At 48.2% G+C, this 21599-nt stretch overlaps 1 protein-coding gene across 10 annotated transcripts in view; it reads right to left on the reverse strand.

The window, feature by feature from the left end:
- amph (amphiphysin) overlaps nt 1-21599 on the reverse strand; it is a 529225-nt gene that overhangs the window by 91008 nt on the left and 416618 nt on the right. For 6 of the 10 annotated variants that reach the window (XM_085993363.1, XM_085993361.1, XM_085993365.1 and 3 more), the window contains 5 exons: nt 13518-13628; nt 7511-7534; nt 5358-5381; nt 3180-4841; nt 2895-2927 (listed from right to left, as the gene is read on the reverse strand). In XM_085993363.1, coding sequence (XP_085849489.1) covers nt 2895-2927; nt 3180-4841; nt 5358-5381; nt 7511-7534; nt 13518-13628 — 1854 coding nt within the window. The remainder of the gene's footprint in view (nt 1-2894; nt 2928-3179; nt 4842-5357; nt 5382-7510; nt 7535-13517; nt 13629-21599) is intronic. The other 4 variants (XM_085993370.1, XM_085993368.1, XM_085993367.1 and 1 more) reach the window with 3 other exon arrangements.

Below are 21599 nucleotides of genomic sequence, written 5' to 3' on the forward strand. Positions count from 1 at the left end.
GCCCCATGGAAAACTCCAAGGACTCAGCAAGACTAGTGGCCCAGGAGACCGTTAGAAATGGGCAATGCCCCATGGCAAACTCCATGGACTCAGCAAGACTAGTGGGCCAGGAGACCGTTAGAAATGGGCAATGCCCCATGGCAAACTCCATGGACTCAGCAAGACTAGTGGCCCAGGAGACCATTAGAAATGGGCAATGCCCCATGGCAAACTCCATGGACTCAGCAAGACTGATGACCCAGGAGACCGTTAGAAATGGGCAATGCCCCATGGCAAACGCCATGGACTCAGCAAGACTGGTGACCCAGGAGACCGTTAGAAATGGGTAATGCTCCATGGCAAACTCCATGGACTCAGCAAGACTAGTGGCCCAGGAGACCATTAGAAATGGGCAATGCCCCATGGCAAACTCCATGGACTCAGCAAGACTGATGACCCAGGAGACCGTTAGAAATGGGTAATGCCCCATGGCAAACTCCATGGACTCAGCAAGACTGGTGGCCCAGGAGACCGTTAGAAATGGGCAATGCCCCATGGCAAACTCCATGGACTCAGCAAGACTGGTGGCCCAGGAGACCGTTAGAAATGGGCAATGCCCCATGGCAAACTCCATGGACTCAGCAAGACTGGTGACCCAGGAGACCGTTAGAAATGGGCAATGCCCCATGGCAAACTCCATGGACTCAGCAAGACTAGTGGCCCAGGAGACCGTTAGAAATGGGCAATGCCCCATGGCAAACTCCATGGACTCAGCAAGACTGGTGGCCCAGGAGACCGTTAGAAATGGGCAATGCCCCATGGCAAACACCATGGACTCAGCAAGACTAGTGGCCCAGGAGACCGTTAGAAATGGGCAATGCCCCATGGCAAACTCCATGGACTCAGCAAGACTAGTGGCCCAGGAGACCGTTAGAAATGGGCAATGCCCCATGGCAAACACCATGGACTCAGCAAGACTGATGACCCAGGAGACCGTTAGAAATGGGCAATGCCCCATGGCAAACTCCATGGACTCAGCAAGACTGGTGACCCAGGAGACTGTTAGAAATGGGCAATGCCCCATGGCAAACTCCATGGACTCAGCAAGACTGGTGACCCAGGAGACCGTTAGAAATGGGCAATGCCCCATGGCAAACTCCATGGACTCAGCAAGACTGGTGACCCAGGAGACTGTTAGAAATGGGCAATGCCCCATGGCAAACTCCATGGACTCAGCAAGACTGGTGACCCAGGAGACTGTTAGAAATGGGCAATGCCCCATGGCAAACTCCATGGACTCAGCAAGACTAGTGGCCCAGGAGACCGTTAGAAATGGGCAATGCCCCATGGCAAACTCCATGGACTCAGCAAGACTGGTGGCCCAGGAGACTGTTAGAAATAGGCAATGCCCCATGGCAAACTCCATGGACTCAGCAAGACTGGTGACCCAGGAGACTGTTAGAAATGGGCAATGCCCCATGGCAAACTCCATGGACTCAGCAAGACTGGTGACCCAGGAGACTTAGAAATGGGCAATGCCCCATGGCAAACTCCATGGACTCAGCAAGACTAGTGGCCCAGGAGACCGTTAGAAATGGGCAATGCCCCATGGCAAACTCCATGGACTCAGCAAGACTGGTGACCCAGGAGACTGTTAGAAATGGGCAATGCCCCATGGCAAACTCCATGGACTCAGCAAGACTAGTGGCCCAGGAGACCGTTAGAAATGGGCAATGCCCCATGGCAAACTCCATGGACTCAGCAAGACTGATGACCCAGGAGACCGTTAGAAATGGGTAATGCCCCATGGCAAACTCCATGGACTCAGCAAGACTAGTGGCCCAGGAGACCGTTAGAAATGGGCAATGCCCCATGGCAAGAGTGTGCAATTGGAGATCCTGACTTCCATTAATGTTACAGTATGTATTCAAAAAGTGTCCTGTTCAACATAGCCTGAGAAGTAGTTTGTTTCCTCTCTCATATTTTTAATTAATTTATAGAAAGAAAGAATTGGCATTTATATAGCAACTTTCACGACCTCAGGACATCCTAAAAGCTTTACAGCCAATAAAGTACATTTTGAAGTGTAGTCATTGTTGTAATGTAGGGAAACATTGCAGCCAATTTGCGCAGAGCAAGGTTTCATAAACAGCAATGAGCTAACAACCAGATAATTTGTTTTACGTGATGTTGGTTGTGGGATAAATGTTGGCCAGGACACCGAGAGAACTCCCTTGCTCTTCTTTGAAAAGTGCCGTGGGATCTTTTAATTCCACCTGTGAGGGCAGACGAAGCCTCAGTTTAACATCTCATCCGAAATACAGCACCTCCAACCATGCAGCACTCCTTCAGTACTGTACTGAAGTGTCAGCCTAGATTATGTGCTCAAGTTTCTGGAGTGGGATTTGAACCCACAACTTTCTGACACACAGGCAGGAGTGCTACCACTGAGCCAAGGCCAACACATGTAATACAGAGTCCTCCTTTCAATTCTCATGGCTTTAAAATCAGTTCATAATTCTCTATAGCACCCAACACATACTCAGAGGACTCCCAATTTCCCCTCTAGGACTGTGGAAACTTTAAAGAAAAATTTGTGAAGTATACAACCAGCGCGTTATAGGGCAAATTCAGGAGTCCTGTGCGGGGAGCCACCCTTGACAGGAGTGAAAGTTGGACAATCGGGAAGGAGGAGGTAGGCCGGCCCAATTTGCAGCCCTTCCTATTTCCTCCTTGAACAAAAGGGAGGGCTTCACAAGAAGTGCGCTGACCTCTTCCATGCCCGAATGTCTGATCTGTCGCTCGGGCTGCAAGTCGGAAGCACTAATTTATTAAAATGTACCAGCAGAACTGAGCTGATTGTGCATGAGACCATCTCCGAAGGGGGACTGTGTTGTTTACCAAAGATGTCTTACCTGTGTGAATCCATTAAAAGCAGCACTGGGCATCTGGAAACAACGGAGAAAGAAGTGAAATATTGGGTTATAATCAAGTACTGATCACTCCAGACATGATAACACACATGACAGGTATTATTTTTGTTATTTATTATGATATGTCCTTTAGGAGGAATAACAGAACAACAGATGGTTGAAGGAAAGGGATGAATCAGGAATCATAATGAAGCTATAGCTGTTATTTTACAATGATATTTAGTCATACCTAATAATTTTTTCTACACTAAACACTTGACAAGGTACCTCTTCTCTTTCAGCATCTAGCTCCTGGTATAACAGTCCGTATCTCCGGTTAGCAATCTCATCTTCCGATAGATCCGAGAAGTTTGTTTCATTATCTTTAAGGCTGGATGAACTCTCGTTGCTAGCGTTGCTTAAGTTCTCGATTGGATAGGGCATTTGGGGGCTATGTGTATCTTTAGCTCGGTCTCCCTCACTAGTGCTTTCATTGTCCCCACGTAAGTCCTGCTGTAACTGTGCTTCCTCATTCTGACCAGAACCACGCAGCACATTTCCAGCCCCTGTAGTACCAAATTCATCAGAATCTGGTGTAGGACAAAAACTGACATTCTCATTAAACCCTTTCCAAAGATGTGCTTTTCCATCTCTGTTTGGGTCACTGATCTCCCCTTGCCCCTCCTGAAATGGTGGCCAAGGATCAAATCCATTAGTCTGGCCTTCTGGCAGGCTAGAGAAACCCCACTCATTGCTGCTAAGAGTAGGCTCCCAGTTTACTGGCCATATCTCATGCTTTTCTCTGCTCCAGGGGTTCGACTCCAGGCTTTGAGGGGCAAATTTATTGCCGTCACCAATCTCTCTGTGGAATGTATCTGCTCGATTCACAATTGGGATATCAGTATGCGTTTCATCTGTTCGGCTAGTTTCCTTTTCTGTGTTAGTTGTGTTACCTGTTTCATTGTTCCTTGCGTTAATTGGTTCAAACTGGTTCTCCACATCCTGAGACTGACCTGATCTGTCTGTATCGTGACGGCTAATACCAACTGTGTCATCTTGAAGGGCAAGGATTTGGTCCCCTTCACATTTGCAAACAACTCCTTCTATTTCCTGGTTACCAGGAGTATCATCATTCCCACACATAACAGGGATGTCCTCATTCTCCTGGCTATCTGGAATATCATCATTTTCATGGTTAAGTGGAATTCCAGCCTTTGAATAATGACCAGCAGTCTCATCATTTTGATAGTTTCTGGGGATGTCACTGTGCTGATGCCTCTCACTGAGGTTCAACTCTTCCATTTCTGCATCATTTCCCCCAGGGCCCTCGTCTGTGTGGATTTCGGCCTCATGAATCTTGCCTGCATTCTCTACTACCCCATGTCCTGGTTGTGCTACTGAATCACATTGTTCAAAACTGTATTCATTACTTATCTGTCCTAACTCACTCACACTTTCCCCTTCAACCAGTTCTATACCTCCATCCTGGGATACAATAGGAGCCAAGGATGTCTTCTGATCTACACAGGATTCAGAGCCACACTCTAGTTCCACATACAGATTTGTCTGCCGACACCTGCTCTCCATTACTTCAGTGTCTACCTGTTCGCCTAATGGATTCTCCTGCCAACTCTCTGCATTGACTGAACCCTGTTCCTCTTCCTCAGCCTGATACACAGGGTTCGCAATGCTATCAGCTGATCGGTCAGTACAGCTCCCTGCAGTCTCCTGTTCCTGAGCACATGGCTGAGCTTCGTCGTGAGAACCATCTAGAGCGCTTTCCTCTCTGCTAGCGAGTGGGCAAGTGTCCGTTAACCCCCACTGCGGCGTATAGTTCTGGCTGGCTGCTACTTCAGAAATTGCTGTAGTAACGTCGCTTGCTGCGCCAGCGTCTGTGCTGTCCTCCGCGGCCGGGTTACAGAGAGAGAAGAGACTTTTTGAAGAGTCGGGCTTTAGACAGAAAATGAGTGAAGACAGATATAAAAAGATAGTAGAAGCAGAGATGAAAAAAAGAGCAAATAAAAATCAACACAAATTTTTCCACACGATAAAATAAGTTAAAGTAAATGATATAAAACACGTGATGGAGATCCCAGAATTATGAAACACTAAATATCGGGATTCTAGGGTCAGGTGTTGGTGAAGAGCAGGCGCTGTGGGATCACGGTTTCCTGGTCAGTGCTCCCCACAAGTCCTGTTCCATACCCGGGGCACCTGACCGCAGATCCCCCCCATTATAGGAAATTAATTAAATGGAATAAATTGCATGCAGTAAACAGGCGCACATTTACTTTAATAAAAGCTAAATAAATCTCGCAAAGATGAAAGCGTAAAATCAAGTTGGTGTAAAAATAATTGCACTGTGTGAGAGAATATGCCATAAAAAGTGCACCATTCTCTTAGAGATTAGCGAGAAGTTATCTTTAGGACACTGCAAATGATAAGGAAATGAGGAGATATACTCACAGGCTGAACCAGTTCTGTACTTGCCTTGAGATAAACAAAAATGAGTGTAAAGAAAAGCACCGAGTGCCTTGTCTGCAGTCACCACACACTATGCTTTTTCACACTTGTCTTACTATGTAGTCCTGTCTCACAGTCCAAGATACTTTCAATATTAAATGCAATGCAGAAATACGCTCAATTGCAGCACAATTTAACAGGCTCCCAAAATCTGACATCTCATGCTTCTGCTGTGACTTTTTAAAATGGAATTCTCAGCTTATTTATGAGTGCTCTTTTGTGTTTGTTGTGTATTTAGTATTCCATCCTATTTTTTTAAATTCATTCCTGGGATGTGGGTGTCACTGGCAAGGCATGCATTTATTGCCCATCCCTAGTTGCCCTTGAGAAGGTGGTGGTGAGCCGCCTTCTTGAACTGCTGCAGTCCGTGTGGTGAAGGTACTCCCACAGTGCTGTTAGGGAGTTCCAGAAACTTGACCCAACGACTATGAAGGAACTGCGATATATTTCCAAGTCAGGATGGTGTGTGACTTGGAAGGGAACCTGGAGGTGATGGTGTTCCTATGTGCCTGCTGGCCATGACTTTCTAGGTGGAAGAGGTCGCGGGTTTGGGAGGTGCTGTCGAAGAAGCCTTGTTGAGTTGCTGCAGTGCATCTTGTAGATGGTACACACTGCAGCCACGGTACGTCGGTGGTGGAGGGAGTGAATGTTTAAGGTGGTGGATGGGGTGTCAATCAAGCGGGCTGCTTTGTCCTGGATGATGTCGAGCTTCTTGAGTGTTGTTGGAGTTGCACTCATCCAGGCAAGTGGAGAGTATTCCATCACACTCCTGACTTATGCCTTGTAGATGGTAGAAAGGCTTTGGGGAGTCAGGAGGTGAGACACTCTCTACAGAATACCCAGCCTCTGACTTGCTCTTGTAGCCACAGTATTTATGTGGCTGGTCCAATTCATTTTCTGATCAATGGTGACCCCCAGGATGTTGATGGTGGGGGATTCGGCGATGGTAATGCCATTGAATGTCAAGGGGCGGTGGTTAAACTCTCACTTGTTGGAGATAGTCATTGCCTTGCACTTGTGTGGCGTGAATGTTACCTGCCACTTATCAGCCAAAGCCTGAATGTTGTCCAGGTCTTGCTGCATGCAGGCATGGACTGCTTCATTCTCTGAGGAGTTGCGAATGGAACTGAACACTGTGTAATCATCATGAGGCTGTGGCCCCTGGTTCTAGACTCCCCAGCCAAGGTCAACATTCTCCCAGCATCCACCCTATCAAGCCCTGTAATAATTTTTAATGCTTCAATGAGATCCCCTCTCATTCTTCTGAATTCAAGAGAATACAGGCCTAGTTTACTCAATCTCTTCTCATATGACAGTCCCGCCATCCCAGGAATCAATCTCGTGAACCTTCGTTGCACTCCTTCTATGGCAAGTATATCCTTCCTTAGGTAAGGAGACCAAAATTGTACACAGTACTTCATTTATGGTCTCACCAAGGCCCTCTTCAATTTTCAATTTCAAATTTCAATTTTACTAGGGCTCCTTGATGCCACACTCGGTCAAATGCTGCCTTGATGTCAAGGGCAGTCACTTTCACCTCACCTCTGGAATTCAGCTCTTTTGTCCATGTTTGGACCAAGGCTTTAATGAGGTCGGGAGTCCTGGCGGAATCCAAACTGTCAATGGATGAGCAGCCTGTCAGTCGAGCCCAATGTTGTGAAGAGTCCGCAAGTTATTAAACTACAATGAGTTTAAAATATATCAGTGTCATTGCTGCCTCTTAAAATAATCCATTAATTTACAGCCTTCCCGCAGCCAATCAAACTGTGCTAAATAAACCTCTATGTTAGATAACAGTCCTGTTTATCACAGGGTGCATGGAATTCCACATTTTTTCTAAGCAGTTTACAGCACTAGCTTCATTGTGCTGGGTTTGAATTAGATTTCTCAAATTGACAACCATTTTCATCCGGTTAAATGCAAAGCATTAAATGATATCAGAACTTCCCGTTCAGAGATTTGAAATGAATAACTAATTATGCCTTCTAAAGAACAGCTCTGACAAGAAGAGCTCCGTATGAAGACTTCCTAGAAAGTGGCAAAAGATTAAACCTGAAAATAAGTCGGATTTCAAATGGAAAATTAAGTGTTCCTACCTCCCACAGATCCCAAGGAAGGGTCTGAATGTGGATTAAAAAGGGAGAGAAGCACAAAAACATTAAAACAGTACAAATGATTTTGCAGAAAACAGACAAATATATTGTTATTTTCCATTTATAACATGAAATCAGGGCCCGTCCATAATACAGGTAGACTATCCTTTATCCGAACTTCCGAAAACCGAAACCCTCTAAAAACCGAAAGTTTTTTCGTTCAGTGTAAGTCGTGCGCACGACATGACCAGAGTGGCGCACGACTTACGCTGAGCAGGGCAGAGGGTCACTGAGTTCCCTCCTGGGTAGGAGATTGCAGGCTGAGCCGGGCAGTGTGAAGGAGGTATACCGGGAGAGTGAACCCAACAATACAGTGGCCCGTCCAATAGCTGCAGCAGCCTGTCCGATAGTCTTTTCTACCCCCCCCCGACCCCCGACCCCACCCTTTCGGATAAGGGATAGTGTATCCTTTATCCGCACTTCCGAAAACCGAAATCCTCTGAAAACCGAAAGTTTTTTCGTTCAGCGTAAGTCGTGCACACGACCCTGACCCCCGCCGACCCCCCCGCCGATGCCGACCCCCACCCCCGACCCCCCACCCCCGACAAATTTCCCAGTCTTATAAAATACCTTCTGAAATCCGAAATTTTCCGAAAACCAAAACACGGCTGGTCCCGAGGTTTTCGGATAAAGGATAGTCTACCTGTACAACAATAACTACATTTATTTAGCACTTTAACGCAGAATATTGTCCCAAGATGTTTCACAGAAAAATAATCAATCAATGACTGCCGAGCCAAAGAAGGAGCTATCAGGAGGGGTGACTAAAAGCTTGGCTAAAGAGTTAGGTTTTAAGGAGGGTCTTAAAGTAGGAGAGGGAGGTGGAGGGTTTTAGGGAGGGAATTCCACAGTGTAGGGCCTAGATGGTTAAAGGCACAACGCCAATGGTGGGGCAAAGGGAGAGGGGCTGAACAAGATGCCAGTGTTAGAGGGATGGAGAGTTCAAAGAGACAGGAAGGTTATAGGTCAGGAGAAAGTTACAGAGACAAGGCGGGGTGGGGCTATGAAGGGATTTAAGGTGAGGTGTTGGGGATTGGCAGCCAATGTAGATCAGTGAGGGTAAGATTAGTGGGTGAGAGGGACCTGGTGTGGGATAGAATATGGGCTGGAAGGTTCAAAGTTTACAGAGGATGGAGGATGGGGGGCCTGCCAGGAGAGAATAGTCGAGTCTGGAGGAATAGATAAGGTTTCAGCGGCAGATGTCCTGAGGAAGAGACGGAGGTAGGCAATGTCACAGAGGTGGAAGTAGGCCCTCTTTGTGATGGAAAGGATATGGGGTCAGAAGCTCAGGTCAGGGTTGAATAGAGCACTGAGGTTGCAGTCTGGTTTAGCCTGAGACACTGGGAGGGGAATGGAATCAGTGGTGAGGGTATGGAGTTTGTGGTGAGAACTGTTGGTCATCCGTATTGAAAAGTGTTTATTTCTCATTAAGGCTTTGAATTTATGTGGTGTTATACGCCATTTCTCCGGGGGTTCCACCAATCTCCCATTGGAGAAGCTCCTCGGAAATTCCAGGCATAAGTGTCAAAACGTTACAAGGGTTTTGAATAATCATTGAATCGATGATTGGTACCATATTCATTACACTTGCCTTTAAAAATTGAAAATAATCATCACCATGAGCAGCCAGAACGAAGAGGTAATTTCTAAACCTTGTCAATGGAAACCAGCTGATGGATTACTGTTCGAGAGACCCATCTAATACATGGATTCAACAATAAGGAACAATCCCCTGTGGAACTTTTGTCCCCAATTAACTGGAGTGTTAATTTGCCTGCCCAATATCAAGACAGATCTCAAGAATCGAATAGAGAATCTTTGCCACTGTATGGAATACCACTCGCAGCCACGTCACCTCCTGCTGTTTGGGAGATGGATGAATAGCCATTCTATCAGACGCAGCCTCAGGTTATAAACCAACAGACAAATGTATTTAACATTAAACAGGTAAATTAATAGTACTGTAATTATAATCTTTACCATTCTCTTCAAAATGACAAAGTAACCAAAATAACAACAGAAAATGCTGGAAAAACTCAGCAGGCCAGGCAACATCCGTGGAGAGAGAAATGGAGTCAACATTTCGGGTCAAAACCCTTCTACAGAAGTAACCAAATGCTTCTACTTACTAAGCCTCAATGTAAAATTAATCTTTGAAACACAATTGCTCACTTCTTATGTGGTGAAGCATTACCATAATGCTAGATGCTGACATAATTCTCTCTGCTGGCTTCAGACTGACTGCTGAGCTGAGCCCATGCGGGCTACTAAACGCCCACAATTAGAAACACCTGGTCACAGAGCTGTCTGTCAAAGGTGCTGCAAAGAGGCCCAGCCACCCACATAGACCTGACCCAAGTCACAGCTTCCAATTCAAATCACTGCCCCAGGATGTCAATCATAGAATCTTACAGCACAGAAGGGGGCTCTCTGAAAGAGCTTTCCAATTAGCCCCACTCCCCCACTCTTTCCCTGTAGCCCTGCAACTTTTCCTTTTCAAGTACATATCCAATTCCCTTTTGAAAGTCACTATTGAATCTGCTTCCATCACCCTTTCAGGTAGCAGAAACTACACGGTGTGGGGGGGGGGGCGGTTAAATTAGGCAAGTCACTTAGTTCCTCTGATCCTGCTACCTTCCCGCCATGTTCCGATATTAACCTGCTCTTTTGAGCAGGACGCCCACAGGAAAGAAGTAGGAACTTTCTTTAACTGTGCAGATGTGTCCGATGATGTCATCAGATCCCCATCTGCAATTTTAGTTGAAGGTCTGAGCGAGGGGAACAGCGATGGCTTCCCCCTCAGGCAAACCTGTGGGAACCAGATCATGGACCAGAAGAGGCCTAGAAGGTAAGTTTAAAAGCTTTATTTTAGGTTTCCTTGTGGGACAGGTGAGGCAGGAGTCCTCCGGGTCTATCAAGGAAGCCTTGGGCCTCCCTTGTGCCTTGGGGCTACTCCACTCCCGATCTTTGACAGATCCTTTCCCCCATCCCTCTCCTGTCCTGATCCTTGCTATTGGCTTCTCCCCCTCCTGATCCTTGTTAAAGGCTTCTCCTCCTCCCGATCCTGCTCAGAGCCTTACACACCCCCACTGTTTACACGGGCCCCCGGCTCAGGCCTCCTGCCGCCAGATATCCACTTCCACTCACTGGACAGGTAGACAATTTAGCTGGTTGTTGGGCGGAACACTGCAGAGATTTAAATGAGGCCCTGCTGGGGTCACCATCTGCTATCGGGCTGCCTGGCACCCTTCACCCCTCCCCCACCCGTGAAAAGAGAAGTCGTGGCTTTTGCTGGATTTTTCTCACGGCCCATTTTCACTAACACAATATTGGGGGCTAAATTGGTCTTGGGCAGTAGCGCAGAATGGGCAATAGTGAATGGGCTATTTTACACCACGCCACTGGCTTCAATGGAAAAGCAAATCGGGTAGTATGTAAAATGGGCAGCCGATTCGCTATCACCCGTTCTGTGCTACAGCCCAAGATCAATTTACCGCCCATTATATGTGCTAAATACAAACTGTGAGATATTAAATCAATAGAGAAAATAAATAACATTACATTATTTGGCAGCTTGTACTGAAGGGCCAATTTTGAATTGTCACAAGAAAGATCAGTTTTAAAAAAAATATCTGACTAATAGGTGTTAACCAGATCTCTCATGACTGCTTGGCGAGTCCCCAGTTTCTGTGCTGTCTGCTTCAGCTAAGCCTGTGAGCGTAATGTTCAAAAGTTTTCACAGTATAGACTGTGATCAAATAATCACAAGTTAACGACTCAAAGTTTCCTCCTCATTTGGCCCCATAGACAGACGTAAACTGGGCGTAAACCAATGACATGCCTTAAAGATGATGCAATTTTGAGCTAAGTGTAACCACAAAACACCCAAGTCTCCTCGAAAATTAACGTCCATCTAAATCCTCCGCCCAAACGAATCTCCGCCCACAAATGTGAGTATTTTGCAATCGCGCTTGTCTGGGCTCTCTCTTCATGTTGAGACAAGATTTTCAGGCGCAACAGGAAACAAAGTCATCTTCTGGTGCAATTTTTTGAGCGTTTATTTAAAATTTATCCTCACCGAGACCTGCTCAACATTTCCTGTTTCTTTGAATGCATTTTTATGCCAAAGTGTAAGTCACATTAAAAATGGAAAAGCTTCCCCTATTGCAAGTTCTTAAACATCCTGGGGTCAATTTTCATTGACCCGTGGAGTCGGGATTGGAGGCGTGCGGGGGGTTACAGTCCCGAATTCAGGGGTCCCGACACCATCCCGCCCCCAACCCGCCTCCATGTAAGTTTCAAAGGAGGCGGGTACCCGCCCCGCACTGGGACCCACCTACCCAAGGCGGGAAGGGATTAGTGCCAATTAACTGCCTGTGAACAGGTAGTTAACAGGCAGTTTTTAGCTTAATCCCTATTTTAAAGCTTGAAGTGTGGGATTCCTGATGGCTCCAAACCATGCCAAGTTAGAGGAGTCAGGCCGTCAGGTTGAAGGACTTGGAAGGGTCGAGATGTCGGTGTTCAGGTAAGTGATGGGTGCATGAGTGCAAAGGTAAGTGTGTTTGGTGTGTCTAAAGTGTGTAAAGAAGTTTAAATGACCTGTACTTACCTTTTCAGCCTTCCTTCCTCTAGGTTTCGGGAGTCCATCATCTAACCGGCACAGAAAGCAGAATGGCTGCGAACTGTCAAAAGTGACAGCCTGCAGCTTTCTGTGCCAGTGAGATTTCTAACTGAGTCTGTGTAGAAGGACTCAGATTAGAAGTAAGACTGTCAGTGTTTGACAGCTTCAAACAGCTGTGAAACACTGATATTTCATCTGTCAAAACATCTTGACAGATGAAATTTCAGTCTGTGATGTCACCTGTTGCCGGGTGGCCCTTAATTGGCCTGCTGAGCCCGCTGGGCGGGCTCAACAAGGTCAATCAAGTTAAAATCGCGTGGATTGGCCGCATCTCAATGGAGGCGGGACTACAACCCCGAAAGCTGTAGTCCCGCCTCCTTCCCGACTTCTGAATGAAAATCACCCCCAGTATCTGATGTGCATGAATGATGGTTCAATAAGTTGAAATTTGGCGTTTCCTTGGGTCCTGATTGTTTATGCTGATATATGCCCATTTTCAGTTCAGGCGTATTCTAATGAGATTGGGAGGATACTTGAATGTAACTTGACACTGGCAAAATGGGCACCGTATTGGTGCACTTTTGAGCCTAATTTCTGTGTTGCGCACATGAGGTAACTCCAGGCCAAGAAACACAAAGGTACGCAGGAAGATTTAAATCAAGGAAACATTGGAACCTGATACTGTGTGGCCAATTTCAACAGCTGAGGGACTCAGATTACATTTTAAAAGTAAAGTGTTAGGAACTGGGTGGTGCTGTTTCCACTCAGGTAAGTTTTATTAATTCACACGGGGGTAATATTAACCCCCAAAAACGGGTGGGTTGGAGTCAGGTGAGATGTATAAAGATTTAAATCTCAAACCCGACCCCAATCCGCCTCCTTCTGGGTTTAATAGAGGCGGGACAGGGGGTGGGTTGCCCAGTTAAATATTATAATGAGACTGGGAGCCTCACATTTAACCTGTCTTCCCAGGCTCGGGAAACCCAGCAGCTCAAGGGAGGCGAGTACTACCTTGGGGAAATGGTAAGTGCCTTTACAGCTTTGTTTGTGGGCCAGGAGGAGCAGGATTACCCCTCCCACGCTACCATTAATGCAGCAGCAGACTCCCTAACTGCTCCTGTCGCCTCCTTCGACGTGCTCCCCGCCCGACAGGGAGCTAAGCCTGTCAATCAGGCTGACATCCAAGCGGGGATCCTGTAGAAAAAAAGAGACGCTTGCTGTGGAGTCAAAACTCCTCCCCCCCTCCCCTGTTAACAAACCCACCACAGTCAATATCGGTAGCTCTCCAGTTACTCCTTACAAATAAGCAAGAAACTCTGTACCACAGACCTGAGCAAGCGGTGACTGACTTTGTGTTATTGGAGTGACCTGGTCTGGTTTGAAAGGATCAAAGTCCAGGTCGAGTAGTGACTCCGCTGGCTGTGTAGCGGGCTGCTCTGGCTGTAAGAAGGATAAAAGAGATATCATTAAAGCACATTTTAGTATTGGCTCCACAGCATCAACCATCATTTCTCTCAGTGCTGGTATACTTGTACTAACCATGAGGAAGTTCTAGAGTCACAGCATTTTGCCAACATGTGGGTCCCAGCGCCAATGGCCTGTACTGATGGTCCCTTCACCAATGGCCCCTGTACTGATGGCCTCTGTACCAATGGCCCCAACACCGATGGCCCCTGTACCGATGGTCCCAGCACCGATGGTCCCTGTACCGATGGCCCCTGTACCGATGGCCCTTGTACCGATGGTCCCTGTACCGATGGTCCCAGCACCGATGGCCCCTGTACCGATGGTTCCTGTACCGATGGCCCCAACACCGATGGCCCCAACACCGATGGCCCCTGTACCAATGGTCCCCGTACTGATGGCCCCAGTACCGATGGTCCCAGCACCGATGGCCCCTGTACCGATGGCCCCTGTACCGATGGCCCCTGTACTGATAGTCCCTGTACTGATGGCCCCAGTACCGATGGCCCCTGTACTGAAAGTCCCTGTACTGATGGTCCCAGCACCGATGGCCCCTATACCGATGGCCCCTGTAACGATGGTCCCAGCACCGATGGCCCCTGTACTGATGGCCCCTGTACCGATAGTCCCTGTACTGATGGCCCCAGTACCGATGGCCCCTGTACCGATGGCCCCTGTACTGATGGTCCCAGCACCGATGGCCCCTGTACCGATGGCCCCTGTACCGATGGTTCCTGTACCGATGGCCCCAACACCGATGGCCCCTTTACCGATGGCACCTGTACCAATGGTCCCTGTACTGATGGCCCCTGTACCGATAGTCCCTGTACTGATGGCCCCAGTACCGATGGCCCCTGTACCGATGGTTCCTGTACCGATGGTCCCAGCACCGATGGTCCCTGTACCGATGGTCCCTGTACCGATGGTCCCAGCACCGATGGCCCCTGTAACGATGGTCCCAGCACTGATGGCCCCTGTACCGATGGTTCCTGTACCGATGGCCCCAACACCGATGGCCCCTTTACCGATGGCACCTGTACCAATGGTCCCTGTACTGATGGCCCCTGTACCGATAGTCCCTGTACTGATGGCCCCAGTACCGATGGCCCCTGTACCGATGGTCCCACCACTGATGGCCCCTATACCGATGGCCCCTGTACCGATGGCCCCTGTACTGATAGTCCCTGTACCGATGGCCCCTGTAACGATGGCCCCTGTACCGATGGCCCCTGTACCGATGGCCCCTGTACTGATAGTCCCTGTACCGATGGCCCCTGTACTGATGGCCCCTGTACCGATGGCCCCTGTACTGATAGTCCCTGTACCGATGGCCCCAGTACCGATGGCCCCTGTACCGATGGCCCCTGTACTGATAGTCCCTGTAACGATGGCCCCTGTACTGATGGCCCCAGTACCGATGGCCCCTGTACTGATGGCCCCTGTACCGATGGCCCCAGTACCGATGGTCCCAGCACCGATGGCCCCTGTACTGATGGCCCCTGTACCGATGGCCCCAGTACCGATGGTCCCTGTACCGATGGTCCCAGCACCGATGGCCCCAGTACCGATGGTCCCAGCACCGATGGCCCCTGTACCGATGGCCCCAGTACCGATGGTCCCAGTACTGATGGTCCCTATATCGATGGTCCCAGTACCGATGGTCCCAGCACCGATGGTCCCAGCACCGATTGCCCCGTACCGATGGCCCCTGTACCGATGGCCCCAGTACCGATGGTCCCAGCACCGATGGCCCCTGTACCGATGGCCCCTGTACCAATGGTCCCAGCACCGATGGCCCCTGTACCGATGGCCCCTGTACCGATGGTCCCAGCACCGATTGCCCCTGTACTGATGGCCTCAGTACCGATGGCCCCTGTACCGATGGCCCCTGTACCGATGGTCCCAGCACCGATTGCCCCTGTACTGATGGCCCCTGTACCGATGGCCCCTGTACCGATGGTCCCAGCACCGATGGCCCCTGTACCGATGACCCCTGTACCGATGGCCCCTGTACCGATGACCCCTGTACCGATGGCCCCTGTACGGATGGCCCCTGTACCGATGACCCCTGTACTGATGGCCCCTGTATGGATGGCTCCTGCACCGATGGTGCCTTCACTGATATTCCCTGCATTGATGCAGTATTATCATTTCTTTTACACAATCCAATGAATGAATCAAATTTAAGTGTTCCAGCACATAGCCTTTTGCCCCTATCTCCTCAGAATATTTCCAAATTCCTCAACCCCTAAGCCAAATGTAGGGGAAGCCATAACTCCACCTTCCCATGGTGCAACCACTCAGGATTATTACGGCTGCAGTACCTCAGCCAACATAGTCAGCAATGGAACCTGTTATTATGAGGCTTTATCTTCTTTGAAAATTAGAGAAATACACTTGAGCTTTTTCAGGAAAGTGCAGGCCATTTATAAAAAATGTTTTACTAGTATATTTTGCGGTCAAAAATCCGTGGCCCTTCTGGCCCGTTCCTGTCATCGAATGGAAGTGGGGCAAGAGGGCTGCAAATTAGGCCAGGTCGTGGCATATCTGGGTCCTGGCCTTCCCTTCCCTGTGAGCTTCTGTGGGGTCTTCTAAAGGGCAGGAGGTTAGCCTCTGGCCAGGGAGGGGCATGAATTGGGTGGCTAGGGAAGGTACTTCGTGGCAGGAGCAAAGATGATAGCTTTGGTCTTCCTGATGTTTAACTGGAAGAAGTTAAAGCTCATAGAATCATAGAATGGTTACAGCACAGAAGGCCGCCATTCGGCCCATCGAGCCCGTGCCGGCTCTCTGCAAGAGCACTTCAGCTAGTCCCACTCCCCCGCCCTTTCCTCGTAGCCCTGCAATTTTTTTCCTTTAGGTACTTATCCAATTCCCTTTTAAAAGCCACGATTGAATCTGCTGCCACCACCCTTTCAGGAAGTGCATTCCAGATCCTAACCACTCGCTGCATAAAAAAGTTTTTCCTCATGTCGCCATTAGTTCTTCTGCCAATTACCTAAAATCTGTGTCCTCTGGTTCTCAATCCTTCCGCCAATGGGAACAGTTTCTCTCTATCTACTCTGTTTAGACCCCTCATGATTTTGAACATCTCTATCAAATCTCCTCTCAACCTTCTCTGCTCTAAGGAAAGCAGCCCCAGCTTCTCCAGTCTATCCACGTAACTGAAGTCCCTCATACCTGGAACCATTCTAGTAAATCTTTTCTGCACCCTCTCTAAGACATTCACACCCTTCCTAAAGTGTGGTGCCCAGAATTGGACACAATACTCCAGTTGAGGCTGAATCAATGTTTTATAAAAGTTCATCATAACTTCCTTGCTTTTGTACTCTATGCCTCTATTTATGACCGCCTTTTTAACCGCTTTCTCAACCTGCCCTGCCACCTTCAACGATTTGTGCACATATACCCCCAGGTCTCTCTGTTCATGCACCCCCTTTAGAATTGTACCCTTTAGTTTATATTGCCTCTCCTCATTCTTCCTACCAAAATGTATCACTTTGCACTTTTCTGCGTTAAATTTCATCTACCACGGGTACGCCCATTCCGCCAGCCTGTCTATGTCCTCTTGAAGTCTATCACTATCCTCCTCACTGTTCACTATACTTTCAGTAGTCTGACAGCACTGAGGCAGCGGAGGGGTTGAAGAGGTAGTGGGGAGGTAGAATTGCTACCAAACGATACAGAGATTGCTGCCTATTAATTCCACAAAAGAGCATCTTCATTTACTGGGCTACACTATGGCTAATCTCCACCAGATATCTACAACTTAGGTGCAAGTTAAGGTTTCTGACCTACCTCTCCTTGACAAATTCAAACACACGAGATCGGTGACAAAACACTGGCTAAATGGAACAAAAGTTAAAAATACTGAGCCCCTGGCTCTCCAGTAAAGCTATACCCACCTCATTAATACAATCCTGGCAGAAATAGATCAAGGGAAGAATCACGACATCTGTATGTCAAACAAGCTAAGGTGATCTAAGACACACTTAACCCTGTCTAATGCAGTTGTTGTTTCCCAGAAGGCTGGTTTTAAATCTAGTTATATTGAGAAGAAATATTTAAAGGTTTGTGGATCATCAGGACAGTTCCATGTCTGAGGGCTTTAACAAAGCAACTCCACTGCCAGGACTCCTCAAAGCCCAGCTCACTGTGACACTGCAGGTTCATTGATCGGTTCACTGTGACACTGCAGGTTCATTGATCGGCTCACTGTGACACTGCAGGTTCATTGATCGGTTCACTGTGACACTGCAGGTTCCTTGATCGGCTCACTGTGACACTGCAGGTTCATTGATCGGTTCACTGTGACACTGCAGGTTCATTGATCGGTTCACTGTGACACTGCAGGTTCATTGATCGGCTCACTGTGACACTGCAGGTTCATTGATCGGCTCACTTTGACACTGCAGGTTCATTGATCGGTTCACTGTGACACTGCAGGTTCATTGATCGGTTCACTGTGACACTGCAGGTTCATTGATCGGGTCACTGTGACACTGCAGGTTCATTGATCTGCTCATTGTGACACTGCAGGTTCATTGATCTGCTCACTGTGACACTGCAGGTTCATTGATCTGCTCACTGTGACACTGCAGGTTCATTGATCTGCTCATTCTGACACTGCAGGTTATTGATCGGTTCACTGTGACACTGCAGGTTCATTGATCGGCTCACTGTGACACTGCAGGTTCATTGATCTGCTCACAGTGACACTGCAGGTTCATTGATCGGCTCACTGTGAGACTGCAGGTTCATTGATCTGCTCACAGTGACACTGCAGGTTCATTGATCGGCTCACTGTGACACTGCAGGTTCATTGATCGGCTCACTGTGACACTGCAGGTTCATTGATCGGCTCACTGTGACACTGCAGGTACATTGATCGGCTTACTGTGACACTGCAGGTTCATTGATCGGGTCACTGTGACACTGCAGGTTTATTGATCTACTCACTGTGACACTGCAGGTTCATTGATCGGCTCACTGTGACACTGCAGGTTCATTGATCTGCTCACTGTGACGCTGCAGGTTCATTGATCGGCTCACTGTGACACTGCAGGTTCATTGATCTGCTCACTGTGACACTGCAGGTTCATTGATCGGCTCACTGTGACACTGCAGGTTCATTGATCAGTTCACTGTGACACTGCAGGTTCATTGATCGGTTCACTGTGACACTGCAGGTTCATTGATCTGCTCGCTGTGACACTGCAGGTACATTGATCGGCTTACTGTGACACTGCAGGTTCATTGATCGGTTCACTGTTACACTGCAGGTTCATTGATCGGCTCACTGTGACACTGCAGGTTCATTGATCGGCTCACTGTGACACTGCAGGTTCATTGATCGGTTCACTGTGACACTGCAGGTTCATTGATCGGTTCACTGTGACACTGCAGGTTCATTGATCGGGTCACTGTGACACTGCAGGTTCATTGATCTGCTCATTGTGACACTGCAGGTTCATTGATCTGCTCACTGTGACACTGCAGGTTCATTGATCTGCTCAATGTGACACTGCAGGTTCATTGATCTGCTCATTCTGACACTGCAGGTTATTGATCGGTTCACTGTGACACTGCAGGTTCATTGATCGGCTCACTGTGACACTGCAGGTTCATTGATCTGCTCACTGTGACACTGCAGGTTCATTGATCGGCTCACTGTGACACTGCAGGTTCATTGATCGGTTCACTGTGACACTGCAGGTTTATTGATCTGCTCACTGTGACACTGCAGGTTCATTGATCGGTTCACTGTGACACTGCAGGTTCATTGATCTGCTCACAGTGACACTGCAGGTTCATTGATCGGCTCACTGTGACACTGCAGGTTCATTGATCGGCTCACTGTGACACTGCAGGTTCATTGATCGGCTCACTGTGACACTGCAGGTACATTGATCGGCTTACTGTGACACTGCAGGTTCATTGATCGGGTCACTGTGAGACTGCAGGTTTATTGATCTACCCACTGTGACACTGCAGGTTCATTGATCGGCTCACTGTGACACTGCAGGTTCATTGATCTGCTCACTGTGACACTGCAGGTTCATTGATCGGCTCACTGTGACACTGCAGGTTCATTGATCAGTTCACTGTGACACTACAGGTTCATTGATCGGTTCACTGTGACACTGCAGGTTCATTGATCTGCTCACTGTGACACTGCAGGTACATTGATCGGCTTACTGTGACACTGCAGGTTCAGTGATCGGCTCACTGTGACACTGCAGGTTCATTCATCTGCTCACTGTGACACTGCAGGTTCATTGATCGGTTCACTGTGACACTGCAGGTTCATTGATCGGCTCACTGTGACACTGCAGGTTCATTGATCGGCTCACTGTGACACTGCAGGTTCATTGATCGGTTCACTGTGACACTGCAGGTTCATTGATCGGTTCACTGTGACACTGCAGGTTCATTGATCGGGTCACTGTGACACTGCAGGTTCATTGATCTGCTCATTGTGACACTGCAGGTTCATTGATCTGCTCACTGTGACAATGCAGGTTCATTGATCTGCTCACTGTGACACTGCAGGTTCATTGATCTGCTCATTCTGACACTGCAGGTTATTGATCTGCTCACTGTGACACTGCAGGTACATTGATCGGTTCACTGTGACACTGCAGGTTCATTGATCGGTTCACTGTGACACTGCAGGTTCATTGACCGGCTCACAGTGACACTGCAGGTTCATTGATCGGTTCACTGTGACACTGCAGGTTCATTGATCGGTTCACTGTGACACTGCAGGTTCATTGATCGGCTGACTGTGACACGGCAGGTTCATTGATCGGTTCACTGTGACACTGCAGGTTCATTGATCGGCTCACTGTGACACTGCAGGTTCATTGATCTGCTCACTGTGAAACTGCAGGTTCATTGATCTGCTCACTGTGACACTGCAGGTTCATTGATCGGTTAACTGACACTGCAGGTTCATTGATCTGCTCACTGTGACACTGCAGGTTCATTGATCGGTTAACTGACACTGCAGGTTCATTCATCTGCTCACTGTGACACTGCAGGTTCATTGATCGGTTCACTGTAACACTGCAGGTTCATTGATCTGCTCACAGTGACACTGCAGGTTCATTGATCGGGTCACTGTGACACTGCAGGTTTATTGATCTACTCACTGTGATACTGCAGGTTCATTGATCGGCTCACTGTGACACTGCAGGTTCATTGAACTGCTCACTGTGACACTGCAGGCTCATTGATCGGCTCACTGTGACACTGCAGGTTCATTGATCAGTTCAGTGTGACACTGCAGGTTCATTGATCGGTTCACTGTGACACTGCAGGTTCATTGATCGGTTCACTGTAACACTGCAGGTTCATTGATCGGTTCACTGTGACACTGCAGGTTCATTGATCGGCTCACTGTGACACTGCAGGTTCATTGATCGGTTCACTGTGACACTGCAGGTTCATTGATCGGGTCACTGTGACACTGCAGGTTCATTGATCTGCTCACTGTGACACTGCAGGTTCATTGATCTGCTCACTGTGACACTGCAGGTTCATTGATCTGCTCACTGTGACACTGCAGGTTCATTGATCTGCTCACTGTGACACTGCAGGTTCATTGATCTGCTCACTCTGACACTGCAGGTTATTGATCGGCTCACTGTGACACTGCAGGTTCATTGATATGCTCACTGTGACACTGCAGGTTCATTGATCTGCTCAATCTGACACTGCAGGTTATTGATCGGTTCACTGTGACACTGCAGGCTCATTTATCTGCTCACTGTGATACTGCAGGCTCATTGATCGGCTCACTGTGACACTGCAGGTTCATTGATCTGCTCACTGTGACACTGCAGGTTCATTGATCTGCTCACTGTGACACTGCAGGTTCATTGATCGGTTCACTGTGACACTGCAGGTTCATTGATCGGCTCACTGTGACTCTGCAGGTTCATTGAT

Source organism: Somniosus microcephalus, chromosome 7 (assembly GCF_052327205.1).
Source record: "Somniosus microcephalus isolate GS21.2 chromosome 7, FLI_Smic_1.0, whole genome shotgun sequence".
In the NCBI taxonomy this organism is placed as follows: Eukaryota; Metazoa; Chordata; class Chondrichthyes; order Squaliformes; family Somniosidae; genus Somniosus; species Somniosus microcephalus.